We start from the raw sequence: 16,371 nt of genomic DNA, 5'->3' as shown, positions 1-16,371 counted from the left end.
TGCCTTCGTTCTTGGGTCACTACCAAAATTCAACGACTTCAGTGAAAAACTACGATGCAAAGATACTATGGAAGACATATACACCTAGCGGCTACAGGGTTCTGATGCACCTTTAATACAACATCAGGCAGACAGGAATTCTGAAATACCCGAGAGTGGATCTAAACCCTGCACTTCATCCAAAAAGACCCGAGATAAAAAAAACGATGCAGCACACAAGCAAGCTCATTAGGAAACCATATTGGTATTCAGTCGGACATTGCATACGACAAGGTAACAATAAACTTATTGCACAAAAAAAGTTGAGTTTACCGGTACCGGACAACAAAGACCAAAACAAATTGTTCAAATCATATAGTGATATATGGAAGTAAAACTTCCTCACAGAACGAGGATTATAACGTGCTGTTGCCGACAGCAAACGCAAACGATGCAACATAAGTAGATGCAGTATACTTCGAGGGCCAACTTGCCAGCAAGCTAACTGTTCCTCGAACTTAATTCATAGTAGCCATAGATGAGCACGAGCAACACTAAACGGCATTTAGTCTCCACCACAGCAGCCACACACTGGCCATTCTCTGTATGGTAGACAGTTTATCCAATGAGAGAGCTGAAGCACATAGCGCGCCTACAGTGACTGGATTCGAGTTCTTCGATCAAACCCCTCATGCCTGAGCATCCAAGCGTTCTGCGTACAATTCATCCCCATCAGACAGTCCACAGATCAATCACCCTCCAACCTCCAACTGGCCCCGGAAGACCTGGCACACCCTGTACTTTCACAGATCAAACAATACACAAGAGTTAAAACATCATAAGAATCTACTTATCAGAAGTAGATTGGGCAAACAAGTTCAAGGCAACAAAAGTACAGCCAAGAGAGACGATTCATCAGTCTTCGTAACAGCAAAAAAAATGAAATATATTTGACATTGTTAGACAAGTTTGGTATTCCTTCTGCAGATTGACATTACATGCAGAATAACATATCTGGGTGAATGCAGTGCCAGAAAACAGGTACTCCCTCTGTAAACTAATATAAGATGTTTAAAACAGGAAATGCATTGGAGCACCCTGGTGCCACTCACCCCTATATGGAAGTAGTATTAAAAAAAATCAGAAAATTTCAAAAAAAAACTGAAATTTTGGGATATCAAACCTGGGTGCTCGTTGTACACGGGTTTTCATTTTCACGGGAAATGGGTGCCTGTGGTATCCGTCGCGCAGGAATTACGGTCCAACATACAATACAACCAATTTTTTGCTATACATACGAATTTATTTATTTTACTGACATTACCACGGGCACCCAATCCCCACGAAACTTTACAGGTGTGTACAACAGGCACCCAGGTTTTATAACCCAAAATTTCAGAATTTTTTGAAAATTCATAATATGTTTTTAATGCCATATTCATATTGGGATTTGTGCACCCGAGAGCCACAAATCCTCTCCTGTTTAAAACATCTTATATTAATTTACAGAGGGAGTAACTTGCAGCTCAGGATTGAAACTACGACCCTTATACAACATACCATCTAGTACAGTCAACATATATGATTTAACATAGTAGAAATGATCACCGAACAGTTTCAAACCAAATGAGAAACTGCACGAGAAGGAGCAATTCATGCTAAGATACCAGTTGCACAAATGATGGCACAGCAAGAAATGCTAACACAAGAGGAATGAACGATTGTGTCTATAAGAAATGCACTAAAAAGTTGTAAGTTACTAAGTTTCAGATAGGATCATTAGACTTTGAAACACAGTTTCATGTCGTACACCAACTCCCTTTCAACCATCATCAAGGAGAAGGGGTAAACATAAAAAGAAAAAGAAAAACATAAAATGCACATCCTAAAGAAGGCCAGGACATCAGAAAAAAGAATAACAAGGAAAAATGCTGGAATGGGAGTTAGCATAGAACTTACCAAACCTAACAGCAGCACTTGCTATGCTTCCAAGACCACCATTCTCCAAAAGAAATTTAACACTATGAAAGGGCTGCAGGTATGGGTCCGAATTGAATAGGTATATCAAGCTGTGCCACTTACTCCAACAGATCCTCAGCGACTCCTATCCACATAGAAAAACATATAACTGAGCACTAATTCAGATATATAAACAAAATTAGCTCCAACAGAAGATGAAACAACGCCATTACAGACTAACATATGGTAAGAGAAGTACTGCTCATGTCTAGAATCCAATTTTTCAATCTACAGGAAGAAGATTTTTACCAGTAGTAACCATCCAGGTACAAGCTACTCCGTCACACAAGATAACGGCCAGATCCGATAGGTTTTGCCGGCTGCTTTTCAGCCACTTGACCACTATGCTGATTAATTTGTTGGTGGTTTTGAACCATATTCTGCTTTGCAGGGTCAAAAAGGTGGAAATCTTGCCATGTTTTCTCACTGGCCCCTAAGGTGTGCACCCCAGAAACCTGCTGTTTCCCAGGGAAAGGGAAGGGAGTGGTGAATGCACTGCTGGTAGTGGCAACATCAGGATAAATAGCTTTTGAGTTATGAACACGTTCCATTGATGGCTGGTAGCCATCCAGCCAGCTGTAATCATCAATCTGTTGGTGCTGCAGCTTCTCAAATGGCATAATATCATCATCATGGCGCTTTGGAGTGATGTGGTTAAATCCTGGAGGAGGACCAACGGGCCTTGATGGACGACTTACAGGATTCTTCTTTGATACAGCTACAGGTGCATCAGTGAGATTGATTGTCATCCCACCAGATGCTGCTACTGAGGGAACAATTGAATCAGAAGTGGATGGGATGGTTTCTTCAGTCGCTTTCACCTGATTATGCATCAAACTTGTATTGTTGCACACAGATTCAACAGATACATGTGGAGAATATACCATTGACTGTAATCCACTCGGTCCACCCTGAAACCTCTGCTCAGGAAATCCATTTCCAGCCAAATGAACATTATTTAATCCCATCATTAAGAGTTTTTCTTGTTCAAGGAGCAATTTTGAATAATCTGGGCTGCCAAAATGTGGAACCATTGCTGCAGATACACGCGGATCAGAGATGGCAGCTGAGAAAGTAGGCATTGTGTTCAGAGGGCCAACAAGTGGTGCACCATTACTTGCCCAGCTGGAAGTAGCCATCTCAACAGGCTGCACAAATTCGTAAGTTGTCGACATTGAAACATTGCTAGAAATACCCTCTTGCCTGCCATTGAAAGCCCAACCACCAGAAGACATGGGAAGTGACTCATTAACATTACAGTTTCCAGGACCTGATGCAGATGCAGTACTCTGAATAGTAACTGGTCTGCCCATTGTTGGCCACCCAGCAGTAGACATCTGTAGAGGCTGGATATATCCATTAACGGGTAGTTCGGTAAGTACTTTTGGGAGCTTCTCAGACGCTGTAGGTTTGAAAACAATTTCTTCATCATCTTCTCCCTCTGAACACAACTGTACTCCCGACTGCATTGCTCCAAGATTAGTTGCCACTGCATCAAAAAAATTACCAATTTCATGTTCCAGCTCAACAGCATTTGTTTCAGGTGCATTGTGAGATCTATGAGTAGAGATGGCAGCTTCAAAAACAGGAGGCTCCTTGGCCACAACAAACTTTCTTGAAGATGGGTCAAAATATATTCTCAGTTGATCAATCTGGACAAAATTGAGTAGAGCCTTCCCTGCAGAAAGTATCCGTTGTGCCCGTGCTTTCTTCTCCTTGGTGCTACCATCACTTCCAAATGTGTGCTTGCTTGAGAAATCCAAGATAATATGTGCAGGCACCAAGGGGGAAAATCCCCTTAATTCAAAATCTTCCCACAATGCAAGTCGATTGCCAGTTTCACCCTCTTCATACACGCCCATATCAAAAAAGCAAGCCTCATCATCATCACCATCAATGGACGCAAGGTCTGTAAGGATGAGCTTATTCATAAGCAAGACACACTGGTTCCAGAAGAAAGATCGAGCATTCGCATGCTTCTCGTCCATCTCCGAATCAGCAGCTAACTCCGGATGGCATGCCAGCCATTCGATGTAGACCACAATGGCTGGAAGATAGAAACTTGATGCAATGTCACGAAGCTCTGAGCACCTTTTGAGAATATGTCCAACAAACTCAAAAGCAGCTGTAAATGCATTTTGAAGAAGTACCCTGCGTTGGACAATTTCAGCATATGACTGGTTATCTGGTTCCTTTTTCACGTTGTGCACTGTGAATATAAGGATTGCAACAAGTCGAACAATAACTAATGCGTTCTCTGCAGCATCAGAACCAAAATGGAACTCTTCATTTGGACCAGAAGAGAGGAGAACTTTCAGATCGTTGATGACCACATCAAACAGTTCCTCAAATGTCTCCAAACTGCCAAAGAGATAAAAGACAATTAGCTGGACAGTACGGAGGGGGGGGGGGGGGGGGGTGGGGGGGGGGGGGGGGGGGGGTGTTAAGAGATAAGCAACAGGAAGTACCTAGTCCTTGTGAAAAGAATTCCATTGAGCCTAACAAACCGTACAAAGAAGGACTTCAGTGTATCAGGAATACTTTGCTCTCGCTCTTTTGAAGCTGCTTCAGTATTAACATCCTTGGGCTGAAACCTTATTTCGCCCCGTCCTCCTCTGCCCCTACCAGCTGACCGTGGGGGTAATGTCCTAGCAATTGCAACTTTGTTGTTGCTTGGCAGCTGTGCATAGCCCTGGCGATTCTGCAAAAGTAATACAGTTAGAAATTCCTAAGGCATAGTGCAAAGCTGACAAAATTTCCCGAAACACTTCCAAGTTCTGTTAATAGGTGAAATCGGTGAAATGAGGGCTCAGGACAAGATTGTAACGCATTTAGCAAAACCAGTAGAGCTATTCGAGCGTCTTGTTGAATCTTACGAGTTCGAGGCTCAGGCTCCAGTTGCGCTAGAACCTAACCCAAAACAAAGCAGAGCTCGAACTACTTTGAGAACCCTACTTAAGCATACCTATTATGAGTGAACGGAAGAGATGTAAAAGCAAACAAACAGAAACCTCACGAAACTGCAAACATAAAGAACTTGTAAGGGAGAACATAGCAGCACAAGGACTGAAGAAGAAATAAAACTCACAATCTAGCAAATAAAGCACAACTATGGCTTGGGACATTCATATGTCTTAAAGACCAGTAATATTGAGAAAACAAGTCATAACAATTGGTGTCAAATTCATGAGGCGACACTGATCATCTGATATACTGAGGTACAACAGGTCAGAGAACCATGACTTAGGTGTGGCCGTGGACCTAGACCGGGCCTAGACTGAGTACGATGTCTGTATAGACAGGACTTGGATGAGCTCAAAGACACAGCAGAGATATAGAGAAGGCTGAGTTGTTGATGATGGCTTAACATGATTGGTTTGTTTTCCCCTAGCAAAGCACGTGTAGTTAACCCTCACAACAAAAAACATAACGAGATGCAACTGAGTCTGGACAATCTTATTATATTTATATCAAACGAGAAGTACAATATTAGATGAAAGCAAAGCAGCTTCCAGTACTACATAGCACTGCAGATACTCTCTTCCATGCAAAATTATACAGATGTGACTGAAGGCTAACAGATTCTACACTGGACGACAAATAATGTGGAAACAGCAGTATACAATACTACAGAAATTAAGTTAGCGAAGAACATAGCACCATTACCTTCTCAAAAGCGAGAATCAAGTTGTCCCGTGCTGTGGAGAAGGGAGTGTCTGCAGCTAAGCTTCGAAAGTATCTGTAGACAGCCACCACCTCATTGCCAGAGTAAGAAGCTAATATTGCAAGCTGACAAAACCAATCAGGGTCATCATTAGAAAACTGAACAGAGAATACATGAACATTTGATGAATATAGAGTTGAGATTAAACCTGATGGTGTGGGTTGCCGCTGGAAGGGCAGATTGAAGCTGCCTCCTTGTAGTAATTAGAAGCAGCATTATATTCACGTCTTACAGAATCAGCATCACCAAACATACCCTTATAGCGGGCCAAATCACCAAGATATATGAGACAACGGTGGCATGATATCAGGGCTTTCTTAGCATCAGCTGTTCTCTTATCATTTTTGCCAGGGTTGCTTGCATTCTCAGGAGACTCCGAGAAGTGACCCAGAGGAAGGTCGTAGTTGGATTTGATCTTGAACATCAAATCATGATAGAAGCCCGATGCTTCTGAAAGAAAGCTCCTGAAGGCCGACTTAATTCTCTTAATTCGATCAGGGTTGGCATTGTTCTTCCCATTCTGAGATGCAGCTGAACCTGCAGAACTAATGTGGTGCCTGAACTCCTCGATTCTTTTGTAGTGCAACTGCCACAAAATATACTCGATCTCATGCTTTTCACAGAAGTCATGATCTGCCAGAATCATTTTCTCAAAATTCTCACGCATCTGAAGCCATATGTTGGGATCTGATGGGACTTTGGACTGTGCTGACTTCTCAAGATGACTTTTGAGTTCGGCATTCTACACAAGTAACACCACTTCATCATCATTTATATCCAAAGGTCACGCATGAAATAATTTTACTACTGATCAATTTATCAAACAGGAAACCCCAAAACTCAACAAAGAAGATGGAAACTAATTAACGTTGTTCTTCCCCCTCAAACTTGCAAACATTCAGGGAAATGATTAACTCGGATTGTCAGAGTATTTTATTTTTTCTTGGTAACAATCAACGGTTAGTGGTTGAAAAATCATTCATAATAAACAATTCACACAAATTGGCCTATCCAAGAAGGCAAAGCAAGAAAATACACCAATCACATACAAGGCAAGGTACAGCAAGCCACATGGAACACAGCCCAACAAGCAACCTAGTGTGAAATAGCTAGATGTCAGGTATGCAAGGAGAGTTCACCTTCTTAAGGAGGCGCTGCACGAGGTCCCGCGATGGCGGAACAGCAGTACTATCCATCGGAACAGTCATCATTCATCAATTGAACATCAGTACCATCACCTGCAACGAACTATAAGCGCTGCAATTACCAACGGAATCAATCATCTGAGGACAATACAGCACAAAAATAATGCAAAATAGCGAGCCCGAGTGGTAAAGGAAACCTGACCCAGCCCTAACTACCCGCCCAGCTAAAACAAATCAAGAAAATAAATCCCTGCGCCCAAATCCGCCGGCGGCAACAGAGGACCTCTTCCCGGATCTCCCTTAACCCCAACAACCGACGGCCAGGGAGGCGGGTTCTAGTCAAAACCTAGTTGCTCCGGAGCTGGAAAACTCGCAATCCTGGGGGCGATGAGGAATAATCTGCGCGAATCGAAGCGGCGGGGGGGGGGGGGGGGGGGGGGGGGGGGGGGGGGGGGGGGGGATTGATACCTGATCGTCGTCGTCGTCGCCGTCGCGACGGGAGCGAGAGAGGGAGAGGGGAATTTTGGGGAGGAGGAGAAGAGAGGAAGGGCAGGCTATTTTTCGTCTTTTTGTTTACGGGATGGTGTGTGGTCTGGTGTGTCGTCGCCGTGCCGTGTTCGGGTTGGACTCGAGTACTCGACCAAAGGCGGTCGTAGATGGTCCCGGAGCCTGCCGAGTGGGCCCTTACTTTTTTTTTAGCATCAATACAGACACAAGCGCTCATATACACGCGCATACACTTACTCCTATGAACACACGCACCACACCCTACCCCTATGAGCACCTCCGAGAGACTGAGCCGGCATATCATCTTGAGATTTACGAAGTCACGGTAGGCGCCTCGTCGTCGACGGGAACGTCTCCTCCCACTGAAAGCGCATCGTCGGAAATCCTGAAATAAATTCAGGAATAATGCGAGCATCAGGATTTGAACCCTGGTGGGTTGGGGATACCACTATCCACCTAACCAACTCAACCATAAATTGATTCGCGGGCCCTTACTTTTTTACATAGTACCTCTGTCTTGACTCCTGGTTTATAAGTCTTTTTGTATTTTGTGCAAATTTTAACTAGAGATTTAATTAGTAAAATATTAATGTATGTCAAAAAAATTATATCCTTGAATTCGTATTTAAACATAGTTTCTAATTGTATTGTTTTTTAGACATACGTTAACATTTTGTTAGTTAAATTGAAGATCAAAATTCGACACAGAATACAAAAGGGAATAATAAACCAGCATATGACCGTGCGTTGTAATGGGAAAAAAATTCAACATATATATATATATATATAATCGTAATGTCCCATAGTGAATTCACCATGAAGAACACGCTCGTTATCCCATCAAGCAAAATACACAAAAGCACAATAATAAAGTCTAAAAGAAATGCATTTTTTCAATAAAGAGTATATATTAATGTCGTGAAGATATCAATTACACCTAACCTCCATAACAACGCAATGCCCTAATGGCATGACGGATGCACACAGCCAAAAAAAGAAGAAGCTAAAAAGAAAAGTCCCGCTACAGAGTTGTAGTCCATGCAGCAGCACAACCACCACCAAGACAACACCTGATATCCAAGTTCTTCAAAAGCAACGCCTCCAAGGAGGAAACAGTGCACCAGCACCGTCGTCGTCCGATCGTAAATCTTGGGTTTTCACCCTGAAGATAATCTCCGCTCTCAAAACACTGCCTTCAATAAGGCCATTCCCAGGCACAACCAATTAAGGCTAGGCCTTGGATTTTCACTCTGAAAGGTAAGACCTTGAACTTCACATGTGTTGTCGCCCCCACTTACATGTCGCTGCTACGAATCCCGAAACTCCAAGCAAGTTCATCAATGTCGTAGGCTCCAATCACCATTACTAGTCCTCCAACCTCGGCTTCCATGACATTCTCCGCCTCTTACTTCACCATGGAGCAAAACATAGCTCCGGATGGCAACAGATAGCAAAGCTTCGCGCCGCTCCCTCCTTAACGGAGGACCAATGGACACGATCGAATCCCACCCGATCCAGCAATCTCCATGCATAACGCGCCCATGGGAGTTCGCTAGCGGAGCCTTCCGAAACCCGACACTCCAGCCAGATCAGGAGGACAGGTGTCAGGCAGATCTTCGTCTTGACGTGAGTGGAACCCTAGGACCGCTGCCATTAATCTGAAGCCTCGCAGGCCAGACGACGCGAGACCACACTCAGCGGGAACGACAGCAACGGCGGGGTAGACCAGTGCCCAACTCTAGGTTGTCAGCATGGCCCAAGGCCACAACTAGTGAAGGAAATATGCCCTAGAGGTAATAATAAAGTTGTTATTTGTATTTCCTTATATCATAATAAATGTTTATTATTCATGCTAGAATTATATTAACCGGAAACTTAGTACATGTGTGAATACATAGACAAACAGAGTGTCACTAGTTTGCCTCTACTTGACTAGCTCATTGAATCAATGATGGTTATGTTTCCTAACCATAGACATGAGTTGTCATTTGATTAATGGGATCACGTCATTAGAGAATGATGTGATTGACTTGACCCATCCGTTAGCTTAGCACGATGATCGTTTAGTTTGTTGCTATTGCTTTCTCCATAACTATACATGTTCCTATGACTATGAGATCATGCAACTCCCGAATACCGGAGGAACACTTTGTGTGCTACCAAACGTCACAACGTAACTGGGTGATTATAAAGGTGCTCTACAGGTGTCTCCGATGGTGTTTGTTGAGTTGGCATGGATCAAGATTAGGATTTGTCACTCCGATTGTCAGAGAGGTATCTATGGGCCCTCTCGGTAATGTACATCACTATAAGCCTTGCAAGCAATGTAGCTAATGAGTTAGTTACGGGATGTAGCATTATGGAACGAGTAAAAGAGACTTGTCGGTAACGAGTTTGAACTAGGTATTGAGATACCGACGATCGAATCTCGGACAAGTAACATACCGATGACAAAGGGAACAACGTATATCGTTATGCGGTTTGACCGATAAAGATATTCGTCAAATATGTAGGAACCAATATGAGCATCCAGGTTCCGCTATTGGTTATTGACCAGAGTCATGTCTTGGCCATGTCTACATAGTTCTCGAACCCGTAGGGTCCGCACGCTTAATGTTCGGTGACGATCGATATTACGAGTTTATGTGTTTTGATGTACCGAAGGTAGTTCGGAGTCCCGGATTTGATCAAGGACATGACGATGAGTCTCAAAATGGTCGAGACGTAAAGATCGATATATTGGAAGCCTATGTTTGGACATCGAAATGGTTCCGGGTGAAATCGGGAGTATACCGGTGCACCGAGAGGTTACCGGAACCCCCGGGAGGTATATGGGCCTTATTGGGCCTTAGTGGAAGAGAGGGAAAAGAAGCAAAGGAGGGGGCACCCCCCCAAGCCCAATCCGAATTGGGAGGGCCCCCCTTTTTTCTTCCTTCTCCCTCCTCCTTCCTTCTCTCCTAGAACCAACAAAGGGAAGGGGAATCCTACTCCCGGTGGGAGTAGGACTCCCTTGGGGCGTGCCTAGAGAGGCCACCCCCTCCCCCTCCTCCACTCCTTTATATACGGGGGAGGGGGCACCCCATATACACACAAGTTGATCATTGATCTTTAGCCGTGTGCGGTGCCCCCCTCCACCATAATCCACCTCGGTAATATCATAGCGGTGCTTAGGCGAAGCCCTGTTCCGGTAGCAACATCATCACCGTCATCACGCCGTCGTGCTGACGAAGCTCTTCCTCGAAGCTTTACTGGATCGTGAGTTCGCGGGACGTCACCGAGCTGAACGTGTGCAGATCACGGAGGTGCCGTATCTTCGGTACTAGATCGGTCGATCATGAAGACGTACGACTACATCAACCGCGTTGTCCTAATGCTCCCGCTTACGGTCTACGAGGGTACGTAGATGATACTCTCCCCTCTCGTTGCTCTGCATCACCATGATCTTGCGTGTGCGTAGGAATTTTTTTGAAATTATTGCGTTCCCCAACAGTGGCATCCGAGCCATGTTTATGCGGAGATGTTATATGCACGAGTAGAACACAAAGGAGTTCTGGGCGTGGGTATATACATATTGCTTGCCGCCACTAGTTGATTCTTGATTCAGTGGCATTGTTGGATGAAGCATCCCAGACCGACATTACGCGTACGCTTAAGCGAGACTAGTTCTACCGACGTGCTTTGCACACAGGTGGCTAGTGGGTGTCTGTTTCTCCAACTTTAGTTGAATCAGATTCAATGAACAAGGTTCTTTCTGAAGATCAAAAAGCAATCACTATACCGCGTCGTGGTTTTTGATGCGTAGGTAAGAACGGTTCTTGCTCGGCCCGTAGCAGCCACGTAAAACTTGCAACAACAAAGTAGAGGATGTCTAACTTGTTTTTGCAGGGCATGTTGTGATGTGATATGGTCAAGACATGATGCTAAATTTTATTGTATGAGATGATCATGTTTTGTAACATAGTTATCGGCAACTGGCAGGAGCCATATGGTTATCGCTTTATTGTATGAAATGCAATCGTCATGTAATTGCTTTACTTTATCACTAAGTGGTAGCGATAGTCGTAGAAGCAATAGTTGGTGAGACGACAACGATGCTTCGATGGAGATCAAGGTGTCAAGACGGTGACGATGGTGATCATGACGGTGCTTTGGAGATGGAGATCAAAGGCACAAGATGATGATGGCCATATCATATCACTTATATTGATTGAATGTGATGTTTATCCTTTATGCATCTTATTTTGCTTAGTTCGGCGGTAGCATTATAAGATGATCTCTCACTAAATTTCAAGGTATAAGTGTTCTCCCTGAGTATGCACCGTTGCTACAGTTCGTCGTGCCAAGACACCACGTGATGATCGGGTGTGATAAGCTCTACGTTCACATACAACGGGTGCAAGCCAGTTTTGCACACGCGAAATACTCGGGTTAAACTTGACGAGCCTAGCATATGCAGATATGGCCTCGGGACACTGGAGACCGAAAGGTCGAGCGTGAATCATATAGTAGATATGATCAACATAGTGATGTTCACCATTGAAAACTACTCCATCTCACGTGATGATCGGACATGGTTTAGTTGATATGGATCACGTGATCGCTTAGATGATTAGAGAGGTGTCTATATAAGTGGGAGTTCTTAAGTAATTCGATTAATTGAACTTTAATTTATCATGAACTTAGTACCTGATAGTATTTTGCATGTCTATGTTGTTGTAGATAGATGGCCCGTGCTATTGTTCCGTTGAATTTTAATGTGTTCCTAGAGAAAGCTAAGTTGAAAGATGATGGTAGCAACTACACGGACTGGGTCCATAACTTGAGGATTATCCTCATTGTTGCATAGAAGAATTATGACCTGGAAGCACCGCTAGGTGACAAACTCGCTGCAGGAGCAACGCCAGATGTTATGAACACCTGGCAGAGCAAAGCTGATGACTACTCGATAGTTCAGCGTGCCATGCTTTACGGCTTAGAACCGGGACTTCAACGACGTTTTGAACGTCATGGAGCGTATGAGATGTTTCCGGAGTTGAAGTTAATATTTCAAGCAAATGCCCGGATTGAGAGATATGAAGTCTCCAATAAGTTCTACAACTGCAAGATGGAGGAGAATAGTTCTGTCAGCGAGCATATACTCAGAATGTCTGGGTACCACAACCACTTGACTCAGCTAGGAGTTAATCTTCCTGATGATAGTGTCATCGACAGAGTTCTTCAATCACTGCCACCAAGCTACAAGAGCTTCGTGATGAACTATAATATGCAAGGGATGGATAAGACGATTCATGATCTCTTCACAATGCTAAAGGCTGCAGAGGTAGAAATCAAGAAGGAGCATCAAGTGTTGATGGTCAATAAGACCACCAGTTTCAAGAAAAAGGGTAAAGGGAAGAAGGGGAACTTCAAGAAGAACAACAAGCCCGTTGCTGCCCAAGTGAACAATGCTTGCTGCCCAAGTGAACAAACCCAAGTCTGGACCTAAGCCTGAGACTGAGTGCTTCTACTGCAAATGAACTGGTCACTGGAAGTGGAACTGCCCCAAGTATTTGGCGGAGAAGAAGGATGGCAAAGTGAAAGGCATATTTGATATACATGTTATTGATGTGTACCTTACTAATGCTCGCAGTAGTGCCTGGGTATTTGATATTGGTGTAAGGGCATATTTATCCCTAAGTGTTTTGGTGATTGATGACAACGCATTTGCGGACTAATCGTGTGCCTTGAGTATTCCAGACACTTCATTGCTAGGCACAAGACGATTGGGTGCCCCTCGAAGACTGATGAAGACGGCGTCTTTTCTACGTTTCTTTTTGGTGGATTTGAGTCGTAGGAAAGCCGTACTATTAAGAGGGGGTCCGCGTTGGAAAGGTTTGGGTGGAATCATCACGTACACGTCTCCTTCTTGTCCCCTCCTTTTTCCTTGGAGCTTCCTCCATTTACTTGCCTCCCTTGTCTGGCTGCTGTGGTTGGTCGCGGTAGTACTGCTCCCAGGAAAACGGTAGTACCGTAGGCATCCACGGTAGTACCGCGCGGTGGCGCGGTAGTACCGCAAGTGCCCACGGTAGTACCGCTCCCCTGGAGCCGCACTACTGCTGCCCACCAGGCTAGTGCCGCCCCTTTGCGGTAGTAGGGGTGGATGTAATTTTTTACATCCGCACCTACCGCGGTAGTATCGCTTTCGCCGAGCGGTAGTACCGCGCTATGCAGTCAGGCAGTAGTACCGCCCCTCGGCAGTACTACTATGCCGGGTTTTTGCTACTTCCGTTTCTTTGCGGAAGTAGGCACGGAAGTTCCCTTCCCCCTGGCTGGGGTGTTTGCCTTGCGATAGTACCGCATGGGGGGGGGGCGCAGTAGTACCGCGCATGCGGAAGTACCGCCCCCAGCTCCTGCGCGTCTGTTTATCTTTTCTGTTGCTAGGGTTGTGGCAGTACCATGGGTCGGTATGGTAGTACCGCACGGCCGTGCGGTAGTACCGCTTGGTTGCAAGCAGTAGTACCGCGCGGCCTTGAGGTAGTACCGCTGGCCAGGCGTGGTTGTACCGCTGGCCGCGAGCTGGTTGGTGGGTAACGGTTGGATCCTTTTCCCACACTATATAAGGGGTCCCCTTCTTCCCCGTTGACTTACCTCTTCCACCCCCAAGCTCCATTATTGCTCTAAGCTCCATTTTCGCCCGATCTCCCTCCCTAGCCGACCAAACTTGTTGATTTGCTCGGGAGTGGTTGAGAAGGCCTCGATCTACACTTCCACCAAGAGATATTTGATTCCCCCCACTAATCCCTTGCGGATCTTGTTACTCTTGGGTGTTTGAGCATCCTAGACGGTTGAGGTCACCGCGAAGCCATAGTCCATTGTGGTGAAGCTTCGTGGTATCGTTGGGAGCCTCCAATTGAGTCGTGGAGATTGCCCCAACCTAGTTTGTAAAGGCTAGGTCGCCGCCTCCAAGGGCACCAATAGTGGAATCACGGCATCTCGCATTGTGTGAGGGCGTGAGGATAATATGGTGGCCCTAGTGGCTTCTTGGGGAGCATTGTGCCTCCACACCACTCCAACGGAGACGTACTTCCTCTCAAAGGGAAGGAACTTCGGCAACACATCCTCGTCTCCACCGTCTCCACTCTTGGTTATCTCGTGCCTTTACTTGTGCTAGCTTATTTGTTTCATATATCTTGCTTGCTTGCGTTCCTATCCTTGTTGCATCATATAGGTTGCTCACCTAGTTGCATATCTAGACAACCTACTTTGATGCAAAGTTTAAATTGTTAAAGAAAAGCTAAAAATTGTTAGTTGCCTATTCACCCCCCTCTAGTCAACCATACCGATCCTTTCAACTGGTTCAGTTGCTAACATTTGCAACTCGAAACAGGGGCTACGGATTAAGCGAACATTAGCTAAGGACGAGGTGACGATGGGAAATGTTTCCAAAGTCGATGTGATCATCGCGGGCACACTACCTCTACATCTACCTTCGGGATTAGTTTTAGACCTGAATAATTGTTATTTGGTGCCAGCGTTGAGCATGAACATTATATCTGGATCTTGTTTAATGCGAGACGATTATTCATTTAAATCAGAGAATAATGGTTGTTCTATTTATATGAGTAATATCTTTTATGGTCATGCACCCTTGATGAGTGGTCTATTTTTACTAAATCTTGATAGTAGTGATACACATGTTCATAGTATTGAAGCCAAAAGATGCAGAGTTGATAGTGATAGTGCAACTTATTTGTGGCACTGTCGTTTAGGTCATATTGGTGTAAAGCGCATGAAGAAACTCCATTCTGGTGGACTTCTGGAATAACTTGATTATGAATCACTTGGTACATGCGAACCATGTCTCATGGGCAAGATGTCTAAAACTCCGTTCTCCGGAACAATGGAGCGAGCAATAGAGTTATTGGAAATCATACATACTGATGTATGTGGTCCAATGAACATTGAAGCTCGTGGCAAATATCGTTATTTTCTAACCTTCATAGATGATTTGAGCAGATATGGGTATATCTACTTGATGAAACATAAGTCTGAAACATTTGAAAAGTTCAAAGAGTTTCAGAGTGACGTGGAAAATCATCGTAAAAAGAAAATCAAGTTTCTATGATCTGATCGTGGAGGTGAATATTTGAGTTATGAGTTTGGACTTCATTTGAAACAATGTGAAATAGTTTCACAACTCACGCGACCTGGAACACCACAGCATAATGGTGTGTCCGAACGTCGTAATCATACTTTACTAGATATGGTGCAATCTATGATGTCTCTCACTGATTTACCGCTATCGTTTTGGGGTTGCGCTTTAGAGACAGCTGCATTCACGTTAAATAGGGCACCATCTAAATCCGTCGAGACGACACCTTATGAACTGTGGTTTGGCAAGAAACCCAAGTTGTCGTTTCTTAAAGTTTGGGGCTGCGATGCTTATGTGAAAAAGATTCAACCTGATAAGCTCGAACCCAAATCGGAGAAATGTGTCTTCATAGGATACCCAAAGGAGACTGTTGGGTACACCTTCTATCACAGATCCGAAGGCAAGATATTTGTTGCTAAGAATGGATCCTTTCTAGAGAAGGAGTTTCTCTTGAAAGAAGTGAGTGGGAGGAAAGTAGAACTTGACGAGGTAATTGTACCTTCTCCCTTATAGGAAAGTAGTTCATCACTGAAATCAGTTCCAGTGATGCCTACACCAGTAAGTGAGGAAGCTAATGATGATGATCATGAAACTTCTGATCAAGTTACTATCGAACCTTGTAGGTCAACTAGAGTAAGATCCGCACCAGAGTTGTCGGGGATATACCCCGCGGTATGACCCGGCTGGAGTTGTAAACCGGCTGGGACTTGGTAAACCGACGGATGGTAAACCGGCGGAGAGTTAAGACAGAGAGTCAAGACAGATGGCTAAGACAGACGGTAAACTGGCTGGTGTTAAACCGGCAGACAATGTTGAACTGGAAGACGTTAAGAAGCCCAGGAAGGGAAGTCAAATAGTTTAAGTTA

General features: G+C 44.5%; 1 protein-coding gene across 3 annotated transcripts; it reads right to left on the bottom strand.

Annotated features, from left to right (window-relative positions):
* Positions 1 to 264: 264 nt before the first annotated feature.
* LOC125508874 (nonsense-mediated mRNA decay factor SMG7) lies at positions 265 to 7,490 on the bottom strand. Of its 3 annotated transcripts, none has more exons than XM_048673668.1 (8): positions 7,336 to 7,490; positions 6,862 to 6,970; positions 5,871 to 6,464; positions 5,665 to 5,787; positions 4,467 to 4,699; positions 2,248 to 4,359; positions 1,939 to 2,083; positions 265 to 774 (listed from the first exon to the last, which is right to left on the bottom strand). In XM_048673668.1, exons 2-6 carry the CDS (start codon positions 6,931 to 6,933, stop codon positions 2,280 to 2,282), a joined length of 3,102 nt encoding a protein of 1,033 aa, XP_048529625.1. In that variant the 5' UTR covers positions 6,934 to 6,970; positions 7,336 to 7,490; the 3' UTR covers positions 265 to 774; positions 1,939 to 2,083; positions 2,248 to 2,279. The 3 variants fall into 3 exon arrangements, with proteins under 3 accessions (XP_048529625.1, XP_048529626.1, XP_048529627.1); XM_048673669.1 differs by having other exon boundaries at positions 6,862 to 6,960; positions 7,336 to 7,489; XM_048673670.1 differs by having other exon boundaries at positions 6,862 to 6,979; positions 7,336 to 7,468.
* Between the last annotated feature and the right edge of the window lie 8,881 nt (positions 7,491 to 16,371).

Source organism: Triticum urartu, chromosome 5, assembly GCF_003073215.2.
Source record: "Triticum urartu cultivar G1812 chromosome 5, Tu2.1, whole genome shotgun sequence".
Classification (NCBI taxonomy): domain Eukaryota; kingdom Viridiplantae; phylum Streptophyta; class Magnoliopsida; order Poales; family Poaceae; genus Triticum; species Triticum urartu.
The sequence above is the reverse complement of the archived record's forward strand: the minus strand, read 5'-3'. Positions and strand labels throughout refer to the sequence as shown.

Bases quoted from the DNA above. Each gene is read 5' to 3' on its own strand.
- LOC125508874 (XM_048673668.1), bottom strand. From the start codon at position 6,933: ATGATGACTGTTCCGATGGATAGTACTGCTGTTCCGCCATCGCGGGAC. The intron at 4,700-5,664 runs GTAATGGTGCTA...TTACTTTTGCAG, and splicing joins TGATTCTCGCTTTTGAGAAG to AATCGCCAGGGCTATGCACA. The intron at 4,360-4,466 runs GTACTTCCTGTT...TCTCTTTGGCAG, and splicing joins ATTCTTTTCACAAGGACTAG to TTTGGAGACATTTGAGGAAC.